This window comes from Zootermopsis nevadensis, unplaced genomic scaffold, assembly GCF_977971745.1.
Source record: "Zootermopsis nevadensis isolate Lab colony 2312 unplaced genomic scaffold, Znev_1.0 Znev_ptg000013l, whole genome shotgun sequence".
Classification (NCBI taxonomy): domain Eukaryota; kingdom Metazoa; phylum Arthropoda; class Insecta; order Blattodea; family Termopsidae; genus Zootermopsis; species Zootermopsis nevadensis.
This window is the reverse complement of record NW_028259145.1, coordinates 6,010,503-6,026,519: the sequence shown is the minus strand read 5'-3', so window position 1 is coordinate 6,026,519 and position 16,017 is coordinate 6,010,503. Positions and strand designations below refer to the sequence as shown.

At 38.3% G+C, this 16,017-nt stretch overlaps 1 protein-coding gene and 2 long non-coding RNA genes across 6 annotated transcripts in view; 1 reads left to right on the top strand and 2 right to left on the bottom strand.

The window, feature by feature from the left end:
- Positions 1-1,418: 1,418 nt before the first annotated feature.
- NUCB1 (Nucleobindin 1) overlaps positions 1,419-16,017 on the bottom strand; it is a 23,674-nt gene continuing 9,075 nt past the window's right edge. For 2 of the 4 annotated variants that reach the window (XM_087348502.1, XM_022062124.2), the window contains exons 7-10: positions 15,835-16,015; positions 13,691-13,847; positions 6,087-6,170; positions 1,419-2,655 (exon numbers count right to left, since the gene is read on the bottom strand). In XM_087348502.1, the coding sequence (XP_087204628.1) occupies positions 2,086-2,655; positions 6,087-6,170; positions 13,691-13,847; positions 15,835-16,015 (992 nt within the window). In that variant the 3' untranslated portion in view covers positions 1,419-2,085. The remainder of the gene's footprint in view (positions 2,656-6,086; positions 6,171-13,690; positions 13,848-15,834; positions 16,016-16,017) is intronic. The other 2 variants (XM_087348504.1, XM_022062127.2) reach the window with 2 other exon arrangements.
- On the bottom strand, positions 7,295-8,190 carry LOC147873857 (uncharacterized). Its single transcript, XR_015535052.1, has 2 exons — positions 7,554-8,190; positions 7,295-7,395 (listed from the first exon to the last, which is right to left on the bottom strand). It is a non-coding gene; the product is annotated as an uncharacterized LOC147873857 (long non-coding RNA).
- Positions 8,237-8,548, top strand: LOC147873856 (uncharacterized). Its single transcript, XR_015535051.1, has 2 exons — positions 8,237-8,289; positions 8,448-8,548. It is a non-coding gene; the product is annotated as an uncharacterized LOC147873856 (long non-coding RNA).

Genomic DNA, 16,017 nt, shown 5'->3' with positions numbered 1-16,017 from the left:
CCAGTGTTGTCTGGGGATTGGAATTATTTCTTTCCTACGGACCCAACAAAATTATATGGTTTCACCTGATGACAGAGCAGAGCCAACTTCTGAAATGTGTTTATTAAAAGATGAAGGAAAGTTTCCAAGAAAATGTGTCAGAAGTAAAGTAATTCCATATTCAGTTAATAGGATGAGACATCAATGTTCTAATACACTTTTGTTGCTGGAATCAGTGCCATTAATTTAATATGCTGTAATGGTCACATTAGGTGCCACGGTGGTCTAGCGGTTAGAAGGCTGGCCTTGTAATCCTGGGGTCTCGGGTTCGATTCCCGGCGGTGCCCGAATTTATAACTTGTGTTGGGCAAGGCCGTGGTCTAGGCAACACGGAGTTTTCCTCCGGGGGCTTCCCCGGTTTCTCCGTGGCATCCCAACAATTACTCCATTCACACATAGAAGAAGGCAATGGCAAACCACTTCTGGATCATCTGCCAAGAACGTATATGAACAGGTCCCAGTTCGAGAAAAGGATGGAAGGATCCTGTTCATATGGACCTGTCGGCAGACAGAACACTAATAATAAAAAAAATGGTCACATTACTGCACATAATTGTAAATGGTCAAGTCACAAGAATATATCTTCTCATTCTCAAAGGAAATTACACAGAGTATTACCATACTACAGCAGAGCGCTCCTTTTGGAGCGCCTCGGGGGGGTGGGGTGGGGTCAAGTTTGTAATACACAACCAACCTTGTGTAAGAAACTAAACTAACCCCCCGAATGGAGGGTTAAAACACTTGACCAACCCCCCCTTTGGGGGGGTTAGTTTACTGTCTCATTCAAGTGTTTTAACCCTTGAGTAAGAAACTAAACTCCCCCTCCGAATGGGGTTTAAAACACTTGACCAACCCCCTTCGGGGGGGGGTTGCATTTTAAAATCTTGAGTAAGACACTAAACTAACCCCCCTTCGGGGGGGGGGGAAGTATTATGAAAACTGACTTTATGATCAAAATATATCGAATGAGTATCAGTTTACCTTGTTGGAGTTTGTACTTCTAATAGTTGATAACGTTTCAAATACTTGATAACATCTTCTTTCACTTTCCTGATGTTTTAGGCCAACTGTCAGTCAATATTCAAGAATGCGACGTGCTGCTTCTGGAGCAGAGATCATGCGACTGGCTTGATAGTTTTTGTTGTGAATCATTATTTGTTTTCTTGGCATTGTTGTGTTTAACACAACAATGCCGAGTATAAACAAACATGAGTTGACATTGTTGATGACGTAATTTATTGACGACAACGAGGAATCACAAATTTTTATCCTAGCTATATGTAATTTGGTTCAAAAACAAAATGTGGCCAACACTCTCAAAGTTATATGAAATTAAAATTTAAGAAATGTCTAAGACTCTCAGGAATGAAAGAGCGATGAAGGATAAAATAAAATACAGCTTTATTACCGACTGAAAAAATGGCATGAGAAGAGATACATAATGACCTTGAGAGTAGTTTACAGCTATATAACTGGTAGTTAGTTGTTCTACATTTAAACACATGTTTAAAAAAACTCACTGTTCACGTGTAATACAGTTTTGAAGAGAAACGGCTGCCTCCTCCGTTAACATTAGAGCGAAGTACGTCATAGTCCCAGTGTAGCTCTTGCTTGTTATTCCACAGAATGATTTGACATTGCCTAATAAGCTGATTAACCTTTGTTAACCCTTCATCCCTAGTATGGAATATCAAATCAACACTGATAGAATAAGGCAAGATAAGTCAGTGTTGTATTATAGGAAACACAATGTAAAAAAAATTATATCACATGTCTCCATTTCAGTTACAGACCTAGGAGCGCCAGTGCTAAAAGAAGAAGACTGGAAAATGGCAAAATAAAATCACAATGTTAGTTACAATTACTATTTCATGTGTTCCGTCAGAAACATAATGAAAATACTCTAAAAATCCACGTGTACAAATCTTCAGCTTTAATTATGATGCAGTGTTAAAATTAAATTTTCAAACTTTTCATTTGACTGCAATTTGAAGTGACTAAAACAGTAAAATACTGTGATTTATAAGACTGCAATGAAGCATGCAATTAGTGAACTTTTTCCACCTGCACTGGATTAGCATTAGCATGAGCTTCACCCTGCTTCACATCAATTGGATCCCTCAACTGTGGAATTGGCTGAGGCACATGTTGGTATGGGAAATTTATATTACTGTTTTGTCCTTGTTGAGTCTGTATTGGTATTTGACTAGGCTTCACTTGTCCAGGTTGAACCTGAGGTGGCACTTGTCCAGGTTGGACCTGGGGCAGTGCCTGTCCAGGATGAACCTGAGATGGCACTTGTCCAGGTTGGACCTGGGGCAGTGCCTGTCCAGGATGAACCTGAGATGGCACTTGTCCAGGTTGGACCTGGGGCGGTGCCTGTCCAGGCTGAACCTGAGGTGGCACTTGTCCGGGATGGACCTGGGCTGATGCCTGTCCAGGATGAACCTGAGGTGGTATTTGGCCCAGCTGGTTTGGATGAAACTGTCCCATTGGTACTTGAGCAGGGTATGTTTGTCCAGGTGGATACATCTGTCCTTGTGGCACTTGGTTGGAATGAGGCACCTGGTTGTCATAGTGAAGTATCTGTTGGCCTGGATGTGGCTGTGGGGGGAACTGAAAAAATAAACACACCATACTTGGATGTTTTATTGGTTGTCTGCAGTACTGTGGTAGGTTAAGAACTGTCATGAAACTGAGTATGGATATATGTACTGAATTTGAGTGCTATGTGTGAGACCTTAGGTATTGGATAATATTCTGAATGATTCTACTAAATGAGGGAGAAGAAATAATGTCAAATTGTGAGCACAATAAAAAGACAGTTTTGTTTCTGCTCATCAGGTTTACTAACATGGGGAATATTTCTTATGTTATACAATTATCCTTTAGGAGTGACAGTTGTACATACTATATGCTATTGTATGTAGTAGCAACAGTTGCAGCTGTTCACAGTTCTGAGTTATGGCTTGAGAAATGGAATGTTACTGACGTTAGGACAATGATCAAGTTCTATGGACTGTTGAGAAAAATGCCATGTATCATATTGTGTTGAAGGAAGGCATAAGGAAACATCCTATTGTATTAAACTGTTTAGTGGTTGAAGAATATTTTTATTTGGTTGAGTTCTTCATACAGAGATCTGTTGCTGCCTAATACCTGGTTTTCATGGCCACAGTCCTTAAATAGCTAGCTCCATTAACACTACTTATTTACTATACCTATTCCTTATTACTGTACCTTCCCCACCAATTCCAATTTAAAATTCCTAATTTTACTCTGCCATTTACAGCTTATTTTACAAAGGAAATTCCCTACATTCCTGACATCCATATCCTTAGTACAACTTATTATTTTCTTGAAGGCTGACTCTTCACTGATAGTAAGCCACTTATTCCTAAAAAATGGTTCCCTCAACTTCCCCATTTCCACACACTTTAGCAGTATATGGATCTCAATCTCCTCCTCCCTACACAGTGGGGATATTCTTTCATCCAAGCCTCCCCTCATCTGCCTCAGCTTCCAAATACCTGCTCTGAACCATGCCCACCCCTCCCTCTCATCGCTTGTACAGCAACCAATGTATCCCTCTCTACCCCACCCTCATTTCATTTCCTAGAACAACACCAATTACCTCTTCTCTAATTTTAGCAAAAGATTCTATGATGCTGCACCTATCCTTTAAAATTCCACATGTCCTACCCACGCTTCTTCCTTGTTGATCCTGCCAAATATTTCCCAACCCCACTTTATCTAATTCATATTTCACCTTCTTAGCCCACCCCTCAACTTTCAAACTCCTTACCTGCCAATCATAGCATCCTCTTACCAAATCATCCTTATCCATTTGTAAAATCCCTAACCAAAATTTTGTGACCAACCCCAAAACCTTGCCCTCTCCTGCTGTCTCTCCCCAGTTCCACCTCTGCTACCCCATCCACTGCAACCCTTGGTATCCCTAGGACCTTCTTGCAAGAGCTCCCGTGAATTATATCAATTTCTTTCCATCCCTCCTCTAAGCCCCATACATCAGTCTCAATTCACATATCTCGTATACATTTTCTAAAATCTTTAACCTCATATCAGGCATTCTTGCTAGGCACTTATCTATAGCTACGGAAGCCTGTTTCCCTTTTGTCACCACTTCAGCCTTATGTTTATTCCACCCTCCTGTGTTTCACCACACATAAACCACATCTCATTCTTCTTCAACTTCCCTCCCCTCTTGCACACCAAAACTTTCGTCTTCTTCAAGTTCTATTTAAAGTTCCATTCCATACAATACTTTGTCACTTGGTTGACCCCCTTCTGCAAACTGTTCACTATGAACAACCCAAATGCTAAATCATCTGCAAACAACAACCCTGGAATTAATTCCTCCCCTATCACAGGTGTGTGTGCGTTGCCTTCACTAATATAATAAATAATATCATCTATAAAAATATTAGACAAATATGGACTCAGGCTGCACCTTTGCCTTACACTGGTGTTTGGTGGACCTGGAGAAAGCCTTTGACACAATTGATAGGAAGGTCTAATGGTTTAAAATGAGACAGAAGGGAGTAAGTGAAGGGATGGTGGAATGTATTAAGAGAATGCATGATGGAACCAAATTTTGTGTGATGTGTGGAGAAAACGAAGTGACAGACTTGGTGGAGAATGATATTAATGCCAGACAGGAATATGTGGTGCTGGCATGTGTTCTGCATCCTTACTGAATATCTGTGGAAGAATAATATCAGTGCAAACTGAATTTCGGGTGTTCTGAAATAAAGTAAGCGTACCAAGCATACCCATCATCTGTTTCCACAGGTGCCATGAGAGAGATGTGTTCTATGAGCTGAAGGTCAACCAAATGCTCCATCTTACATGCACAACTTATCAGCAAAACAGGCAAATAGTATTCCCTATGTTTGAGGATACGAATCACTACCACTTCTCTCCAAAACGAAAGCTGTGTGTTCTTTAATGTATATTTGTACCACTCATGGGAGACTATTACAAATACCATCAGATGTGGAATTTGCAAATAAATTTGGGGTCAGATTATCTGCACCTCTCCTCACATTTTTTGCTACTAAAAAACTTGGAGCACACTATGGTTTATGTTCTAAATGTGTAGGACAAAAAACTCAAGATTTCATTAAAGTGATCATGTTGAAGAAACTACTGTGTGATTACTAAGCTGAAACTATAAAAATATTATATTTGTAACAATGAAAATAACGCTCTTGTTATTATGCTCACTGTGCGTGCATGTGTCTGTGAGCGCACATGCGTGTGTGTATTACTGTTTACATTCCTGTTCTTTTCCACATACAAATTATTATACTGTACTTAACCTAAATGTTATGTTACAGTGTACTTCATGCAGATTTCAAGCAAATTACAAACACATTGAAACAAATGAAAATTCATTAAAACATTTAACATTCACACTAAAGTGACAGATTTTAGGTTACCATGGCAACGAAGATGTCTATGATGGCTTTCTGAGCTGTGACTCCGCATGCACTTGTAGGTGGATACCAACATTTTGGGTGAACATACTTCCTATATTTTCAGTACCTGAGTGAGGAGTGTTTTGAACATGGATGGTTTATATGGGGTAAAAAGGACCAGACCAGAGGGATGAGGAGGGGAGATGGAGATGGTCCAGGTCAATAGGAAAGCACCATGTACAGGGAGAGGAAGTCTGGGTCAGGAGAAAAGAAGAAAGGTAGGAAATGGAAGCCAATGTGTGTGTGTGTGTGTGTGTGTGGGGGGGGGGGGTTAATGCCATTCCTTGCTACTCCCTTCCTGGTCATTTCTCATGACCCTATACAAACCATCAACTTCCTAACAAGCCTTCATTTGAGCCCTGAAAATGGAAGCAGTATGTCTCATTGAAACTAAAGCCCACACAGTGTCATAACTGAGAAGACCACAACAGACATCACACTGAGCATCACTGTTCATGTAACATACAAGTTTGGTTAATACAGAACATCAACCTTAATGGGATTAATCATTTTTCTGTAGAACTTTGAGTTCTCTTGAATATGTACCTGTTGCTGGTGGTGCTGCTGTCCATGAGGACCCTGCTGGAATCCAGGATGCGGTGGGGGCATGCCATTGGGATAGGGCGGTATCTACATGACACAGTAATGTGTTAGGCTGATAAAGTACTGTTTGCAAAGACTTGCATCATCATCAGAAGCGCAGTATTGAACAACCTTTTCCTTGTTTCACATAGTATCTTTCAACAAGTGGCTAGTGGCTATTACATTGGTTTTTAAACGTAGCCCACAGTGGCCATGATAAACTGCAGTGTCCACAGACATTTTGTTTCTATCCTACCGTGGTCTGTAAAATACAAACATAATGACATGAACCTCATGTTCTATTCACGTGTATACTATGAGAAGAAAACCTTTGAGGAATACTTTTGATGAAAGTACCTTAAATTTTTATCTTGACTGCTTCTTCTGGGGTCATGAAGAGCTATACTTATGAACCATATGTGAATTATAGTAGTGTGAATGTAAGCCATGAGAATCATATATAAATTTTAATTTTACTTAACTCCTTTACTGAAAAACTGCCTTGGCTACATAAAAAATCTGAAAATGTTTTTCCTTCTTTTCTTTTATACTAGTTTCTGACCTAACATTCACTGAAATTCAGAATTAGCAAATAAGAGTTTAACTAATGTTGTTTCCTGCAATCTGTATGTCTAAAAGAAGCCATGGCTACCACTTAACAATGCCATCTAAAACTTCGTAAAATTTTAAAAACAAAGCTATACCTTGTGATATCTGATAGGCATGAGCTTGTACATATTGTCAACAGATGTCCTGCCCTTCCAGCAACCTTGGAATACTACACTACAACCCTTTTAGTTTCAGTTACAAAAGGAACTGAAACTAGTTTAATGAAATGTGGGAATGTAATTTATTTACTTACAGAATGAATGCACACATTTTAAACAGCAGTATGAAATTCAAACTGCAGGCCACACCATCACACATCACCCCACTTTAGTGTTCAACCCAATTCTGCGTAAATTAATCTTGGGTTTATTTTGTATGGAAAAAATATTAAGTTGGTACACCCTTTTAAATACAATATTTTTATTTTCCGTCGTTTACACAAGCTTATTGTTAAAATCATATAAAATTTCACATAAAATTGTTACATTTTAAAATTGACGACATGTTTCGATATACAATCTTATCATCGTCAGGTCTATCAAAATTAAAATTAAAATCTGGTATATCTGTTGCTCTGCTTATATTGCTTTTGTTTTTACTCGTTTTTATTACATCTCCAGGCTTCTTCGATTTTATTTTTGGAGACGCGCCTGGGTGCCTATATCTGCAAAATCAATTTTAATTTTCATATCGTGATAAGGCTACCGAAATAGGAAATGGAATAATATTACTCTAATTTATAATATTTTAAGGAATTATTCAAATATATCGTATTACAAACAAAATAAATGTAATCACAAAATATAAAGTATTATAACATACCGGGTTGTGTATGAGGTGCGTGTCCGTTGTTATTGAATGGCAGACAGTAACTGAGTTGTGAGTATCGTGTATGGCTATATATATTGGGTGAAAGTTGTTTAGGGGGTTGGGTCAATGGACTGTAGAATGTTAAATATCGGATTGTTCGTGTAAATGTTACTGTCGTTTAATGCAAGGTTTTGTTTATGTGTTCTTTGTATATGATATTTCTCTATGGTGTCTCTATGTCGTTTGTTTTGTATTATTTTTATAATGTCCAATGTATGTTCTATTTTGTTGTATGAATGTCCTGTGTTTAATATATGCTTTGCATATGCTGAATGGTCTTTATTATGTTTTATTGCTGTAATATGTTCTTTATATCTTTGATTAAAGGTGCGTCCAGTTTGGCCTATATAGGTTAACGGGCAATCATTGCATTTTAACCTATATATGCCTGGTTTTTCGTATTGATTTGTTGTATCTATTTGTGGTTTTTGTTTCAAGATGTTTTTTATAGTGTTTTTTGTTCTAAATGCTATTTTTATGTTATTTGTTTTAAATGTTTTTGTTATATATTTGGTTTCTTTTCCTATATATGTGAATGTGGCCCATTTGTTTTGTTTATTTTCGTTTCCGTCTTCAATAAAACCCCCTAAACAACTTTCACCCAATATATATAGCCATACACGATACTCACAACTCAGTTACTGTCTGCCATTCAATAACAACGGACACGCACCTCATACACAACCCGGTATGTTATAATACTTTATATTTTGTGATTACATTTATTTTGTTTGTAATACGATATATTTGAATAATTCCTTAAAATATTATAAATTAGAGTAATATTATTCCATTTCCTATTTCGGTAGCCTTATCACGATATGAAAATTAAAATTGATTTTGCAGATATAGGCACCCAGGCGCGTCTCCAAAAATAAAATCGAAGAAGCCTGGAGATGTAATAAAAACGAGTAAAAACAAAAGCAATATAAGCAGAGCAACAGATACACCAGATTTTAATTTTAATTTTGATAGACCTGACGATGATAAGATTGTATATCGAAACATGTCGTCAATTTTAAAATGTAACAATTTTATGTGAAATTTTATATGATTTTAACAATAAGCTTGTGTAAACGACGGAAAATAAAAATATTGTATTGAAACACAAGCATGATGCAATTAAGATATAAGATATAAACCCTTTTAAATATTTATTTCAATTATACTTTGCTATTAGCAGGTAGCTGGATATGATCAAGTCATGCATTAGACATACAGAGTTATTCAAACCACCACAAGCATAACAAGTCATTCACTCCTATGAGTAATACAAAATTGTATAACGTCGCTCTGATGAGACATTAAAAAGACAGCCCTGCAAAAGTAAACAGTCTTCTGTCTTTTTGTAACTTGTCTGGTCTCATAATATTTCAGTAAAACAGTTAGATGCCAGAAATTGAAACACTAAATCTGACAGAAACTTGACATTACACAAGTGCAGTTTACTCGATATAATAAAGGTGACACAGACTTATAGTTACAGAGTAAGTAAAGCTGTCCCACTATACACCATGTAGGCACTTGGGGGAGAGAGGAGGTATAGCTCCTACTAATTCTTGACCTCGGCACTAAATGGGGGTGAGTGGTCAGCATCACGCCCTGGCCACGCTTTACCCCCGGGAAAGGACCCTGGTACCCATTGGATAGGAGGCTGGGTGGGCCGCAGAACCAGTCTGAACGCAGAGGCTAGAGGAAAAAAGCTCTGACCCCATCGAGGATCAAACCCTGGTCGTCCAGTCCGTAGCCAATCACTACACTGACTCATCATAGTTACAGAGTAATTCACATAATTACAGTTTCTGACAGATGATAGTGTGTATACATACACAATCATGCTTATTTTCAAACCTGTTCGTCTTTATAATCTATGGTACCAAATCCTTCTCTCTCCTGTTTTCTCTCACTCTCTCAGTGTGGAGGCTGTTAGTAGACCACATACATATATAAAACAATGTTTCTGGTAATTACAATACTAATCACCATGGTGTAGCACAGTGGTAATTAAAAAAATATGTATTGTTGCCACATCCTTTCCGCATTAGAATATGAGTATGATGATAAGTAAAACAATTCAGTGTTCACATCTTGCATTGCATTAACTTTCACGTGCCATTTAAATCGCTATAATGCAATGGTATCATTCAGGAAGTTTATTAACCCTTGAAGCTGATAGCCAGTGTACAATGTGAAACGATTTAAACGGAAACATTGGTGGGATCACAAGTGCTGACTTGCAATATTTAGGCCCACAGAAAAGTATCACTGTTCTGCAATCTACTGTAGTATTAGGCCTTGTAGTTTCCACTCGTCAAGTATGAATGCTCACAAAAAAGTGATACATGATGTTTCATGACCTTCAAACCAGCTGCTCGGTATAATTCAATATGGCACTACGTAATACATCACATGGTCTAGAAATGTGATACATTGGACACTTTAAAATAAATGTACATTCTGAATGTTAAATTTGCCACCGTGGGTGATTAAACAACCAGGAACCATGCCAGTTGACTAGTTTAGTTAGTTAAAATCCTGTACTTTAGGAAGAATTATTATACATCAGAATGTGGAAAGGTGATGTGAACTGAGGAGGGAAGTACTTGTCTGTCTGTGACGTGTTGGAAGCCCACTCCATACGGATCACCCTGTAGCCATTTTTCAGTGTTTCATCATTAATGTTTTTACTGTCAGTACAATTTTCAATAGGACCCACGAGTATTAATTATCACTTTAACCTAGCTAGCCAACAGTACATGAACTGGACATGAATGATCTGAATAGACCAAGCTCACCTGTAGTATGCCCACTCTCCACCCCCATACCCACTGGAACAAACTTCCCACCCTGCCACCAACACAGACCGTAAAGTACTGAAAGGAATTTGTTTGACCACATATTCTGCAGAACTTCCAAAAACCAACCCCCATCAAGCAGTCACAAAAAAGATGTCAAAAGCCCAGTTTGTGTAAAAAAAGCTGTGCATAGCTAATGTGCACAATAATTGGAAATTTACTGTATTATGCACATGAAACATTACAGATATTGTGTTGAATTTGAAGGACATTCTTTTTAAACTGTTATTTCTGAACTCCAGGACTCCTGTAGTAAAAGATAAAAAGCCATGAAGTTATAAATTCAATACATTTTTCTGATCTCTAAGACAGAAAATTAAATGCTGTATTATGTCTACAAAGAAAAAGAATGCAATTTAATTACAATGTTAGAATGCATGAAGTAATTAAGTAAGCCATCTTAAAACAACGTGAAAACCATAACTGTCTGTGACCGAAACATACCTCAAACAAAATACAGATAAACCTCGATTTGCGCCAGGGATGCGTTCCTGGATGAACCAGCGTAAATGGAAACTCTTTTTATAATGTAAATCAATGTGAAGTCAATGACATGCGTTCCCAGCACCCAAACATTGACGAGTAATATAATGACATTACATTTAAAGTTCTGAAATAACGTAAATAAAATAAAGGGAATTTAAAAAATATATTTTATACACTTACAATAGGAGATGGCGTGATGAAGCAGCGTTAGTTCTTTGACAAAGTCCCTGGTTGAGGATCGTCATGTTTTTTAAAGAAGGCATGTAGTGTGGACTCTCGTGATTTTCTTCCAAAACTTCATGATACGGCCTCATGGACGCCATAACGCTCCTCTTCACTGTAGCACTCTGTTCCCAGTCGTGGTCTATCTCGCAGAGCTCATCAGTAAGTTTTTCTAAGTCTGAGAGGATGCACTGGAGATCTCCTATCTTCATTTCTCATAGACAAAGTTCTTCCTCTCTTTCCTCCTCTTCCTTTTGGTCCAGTTGTGCAGCCAATTCTTCTAAGTCTTCATTGGAAAGAGGCTGCCCATGGCTTTCCAAAAGTTCTGTTATATCTTCATCTGTCACTTCGTCCAAGCCCGCTTCTTGCGCTAGTCTTCTTACGTCATCTATGACGTTCTCCACTGGTTGGAATCCTGCGAAGAAAATAAATTCTGGCAGAAGTTTGCCCCACACTCCATTCAAACAATTCACTGATACTTCCTCCCATGCTGCGTTGATGTTATTAATGCCCCTCAAAATGTCGAATGAGCGCCAGTAATCCTTTACGGTTTTGTCTGAACTTTCCAAAACTCTCAGCATTTCTTTTAAGGTGTTGCAGAGATAATAGGCTATTACACCTTGGTCCATTGGCTGCAAAGCTGAAGTGGTGTTAGGAGGCAGGAAAACGACGTTGACATCCAGAGGAGTTCTGACTTCTGCTAGGTTTGTCGGATGGCCAGGGGCATTGTCCAAGAGAAGAAGGGCCTTGGTTGGCAAGTCATTCTCATGACAAAAACAGAGCACAGTTGGGCAAAAATAGTTGATGTACCAATCCAAGAAGACTTGTTGTGTCACCCAAGCCTTTCTATTTGACTTCCAGTAGACTGGCAACCTGGCTTTGTTGAGGCCTTTGAAAGCGGAAGGTGTCTCTGAATGGTACACCAACATTGACTTTAATTTTAAAGCGCCAGAGACATTGGCACCCATCAAAAGCATTACCCTGTCTTTTGCAGCCTTGAAACCTGACGCAGACTTCTTTTCATGGGCGATGAAAGTTCATGAAGGCAGTTTCTTCCAATACAGGTCTGTCTAATCAACATTAAAAATAAGATCAGGAGGATAATCACCCTCTTCCACAATGGCCTGAAACTCTGCAGGATATGCTGCAGCTGCCTCTGCATCTGCACTTAATGCTTCGCCACTATTTTCACACTGTGACATTTAGTGCAGAATTTGAATCGCATAAACCAGCCCCTGCTCCCTAAGAATGTCTCTTTACTATCCTCTTTTATCTTAAGATCCTCAAAAATTGACTCCGCCTTATCCGTGATAGCAATTTCAGTCAAGGGAATGTTTTTTCGATTCATCATCCACCCAGAGCAACAGTAACTTCTCCATTCTTTCTAAAAGTTTATTTCTGCTATAATTTACTTACTCTCGTAGCCTGTTGCATTGACTGTTTTATTTTATATGAATTTTTCATTATGGTAGTCACAGTGGAAGGAGGCAACTTCATACATCTGCACACATTACGACGGGTATCACCACCTTCTATTCTATGAATTACGTCCATCTTATCTTCTAACGCAATAGAACTACACAACTTTTTAGCAACTCATTCACTTCTCTTACCAGACATGGTAGCTCTTCTACAATTATAAATATAAAACAGTTGCTACTGCAGAATAGTGGTCGAACAACAACACAAACACGTTTAGCACACAGTTTTCAGCACATTCAATGTGTCAACAAGAAGCGAACTGAGCGCATTTTTCCTTACTCCCTTATCAGGCTGAACGCAAATGACTCACCGTGAAGAGTGACCAATGCTCACGTGACTTGCGCAATGTTGGCTGATTTGTAGGAGATTATCTCGCAGCTACTTAGCAATGAGTGCAGAGGTGACTGTATTTATAATTTTTATTCAAAATCAGCGATGTAAGAATTACGATTTAGTATAAGAATCAGTACGAGAAACATTGTAAAACGTTATAAATAATAGTAAAATATATTTTTTTCACTTTTTGACTTGCTGGTTTCAAAAGCGGCGTTATTCTGAATCGGCGCAAATCGAGGTTTACCTGTACAGTTTGTGGTTATACAGGTCAGTTGGTTCATGCCATTTAGGGAAATAATTGCTGCTACTCCCAGAATCATATGAAGCCCACACCAGTAAAACCAAAGGTATACAGCATGCAGAGCTGTTGAATGGTAAAATAAAATTGTTCCAACAGCTACCATCACAGTTCAAAAGGTTAAAGGAAGATTGGAATAAAAACCAGTTTTCTTTCTGGATAGTGACTGACATCTTTCATAATGGAGTTTGGTAAAGGGTGATCTAATATCCACAACTAAACCAAGATCTTAGCAGATTCATAAACTAATTACAATCACAGCGATAATATGAGTATAAACTTGCAAAACTACAAAAATAATAACGTGATTATTTCACTCTATAAAAACATGACAAGCAAAGTGCAGAATAAGGAAACACATAATGTTACATTACAGCATGCCTAGTTAATAAAAATGGCAGCAAACTTACCACCCCTTGGGCTATCAATCTCTGTATCTCCTCCTGCCTTTTTCTCTCAAACTCTCTGTACTCATCCTGGGTGTAGACCTGCTGCTCATCCAAACCCTCCCAGCCAGCATCCTTCTCAAACTCGGGCTTCTGTGTCTGTGCTAGGAACTCTTCATAGCTTGAATCACAAGAGAGAGATGTTTTTTTTCAAATACAGGTATGACAACACCACCACCACCACCACCATACAGTTTAATTGCAAATGTAGTAAAAGTTTAAAAAAAAAAACCTGTAATACTCTTTAATCTGAAAATGACTCTCATAATGCTGCTTCTTGTAGTTTTTCACTAAATTAATTTAATCAAGTAAAATCTCTCTTCTCAGTCCCTCTTTCACTTGATCATCTCAAAGATTTCTGTGTTTGTTTTAAAGATTCTCCCTGATTATCAATGGTAATTCTATCTGGTGCATTCTTTTAGCCAAGTTTAAAATTATAATTTTTATATGCAACCTCTGTTTCACACTGAGCACAACTTAATATGATGGTGCTATACTGGCAGTGATATAGTGGAAGTTGAATAGCTTCATGGCCCCATTTCTGCACGATCACAACTAAATTCATATAGTCTGCGTTTTCTTACATGCACAATCTGTAAAATTTCAGCAACAGTAATATCTGGCAAATAATTAACTACCTGTCCAGTTAATTTATAATGCCTGTTATGTGGATGTTTGATAATGGATTCTTCTTTGTTAGGAAAAGTGATAATGTATTATCACTTATACCAATGCAACCCTCTTCCAAGTTTCATTTACACAAGGTTAACATACCACTCTTTCAGAAAAGTATAGTTAATTTTGCTGCAGTGAATCTGATCTGAATACTAACTTAGCCCCAGGAATAAAGCATTTTTAATCAAGTTCTACATGATGGCAAGTTGGAAGTTCCTATGTGTCATTTTCGCACCACATGTCAGGAGGAAGAAGCTGTTCACAGCTATCATGTATTAAAAAGTGGAAAAAAAAGTTTTCTTGTCCACTTTCATGTCTGCCATTGGACTGAGTAACTGCTGGTCGGTCTGTCACCTTTGTCAACTCGTCACACATGCTGAATTTCTTATGAATGTATTGTTTAAAATTTACTCTACCTTTCAAAAGTGCTGTAACTTTGTCCACAGCCAAATGTTCAGAATGTGCATAATATTTTGAGTAGCAAGAAGTCACAAACATTTCTCAGTTTCAAAGTCTGTTACAATCTGGATCATTTTTGTCAGTAGCACTGTCACTGTTTGAAAAGTGTAGGAATCAAATAACATGAAAGAACCTGTCACGTTTCATTACCGAGCCATAAAAACATGTAAGGAACTGCTCAACTGTTGACCAATATCCCACCAAGCTGCCACATAAGTCGTGTCCCATCTTAACAATAATCTGCAGATAGAGAAACATTTTTGGATTCGGTAATGTCAGGTAGTTGGGAATGCCCACTGTCAGCTCTGTCCAAGTAATGGTAAAAATATCTGTTGGTCTCCTCCACCAGCAGAGTGATAACAGATTGCAAAATACAACGTATGGAGTTGAGTCCTTGTTGTATGGTGTGCCACATTCTGTCTTAGTCAGTGTATCACCAGTGAATTTATGGACACTGTTGTTTGGACCCTCCTTTGGATGACCCCACTCAGATACCCCTTCACATGCAAATGTCTGTGGTGTGATCCTGTCATCCTCATCAGATCTTTCACATGGCATAGTCATGGTTACCCATTTGTCTGGCTTGTCACTATACCCCATCTAGGCACCGCTTAGGGTACCTGTCATAGTGCAATTTGAGGTTTTTCTGTCAGGTCATAATCCTCACACACAGTACTTAGAGAAAGTTCAATTGCGTCCCTACAGTCATCGTTTTTCGTATCCCTGCTTGTGGATGCCATGTCTTGTCCTCTTTGCAGTGCAGTCAGCTGAAGTGCAAGTACGCTGGGCCAATCGTTGTTTCACAACAGCCCAGTTACTTTTAAAGTTCTTACATCCAACTGGAGAAAATATTGGAAACAAACTCATTATTCTCATAATAGAGGGTCAGTTCTTAACAAACTTTTTTGACAAATTACCGACACCAAGACAACAAAATGCCATATGCATCCATGTGCAAATCAAATCCAGATCACCTGATAAGCCCATCCTTGTTTGTATCAGCCTCTCTGAAGACATGCTCCCTCATGCGCTCTAATTCTTCAATACGTTCCCGCATGTCATCCTCTGCCTCACCTGGAGTGTACATCTTATCTAGTTCTTTAAGGAATAAGGCTTTTACTTCATCTGCATCCCACACACCATTACCATCTAGATCT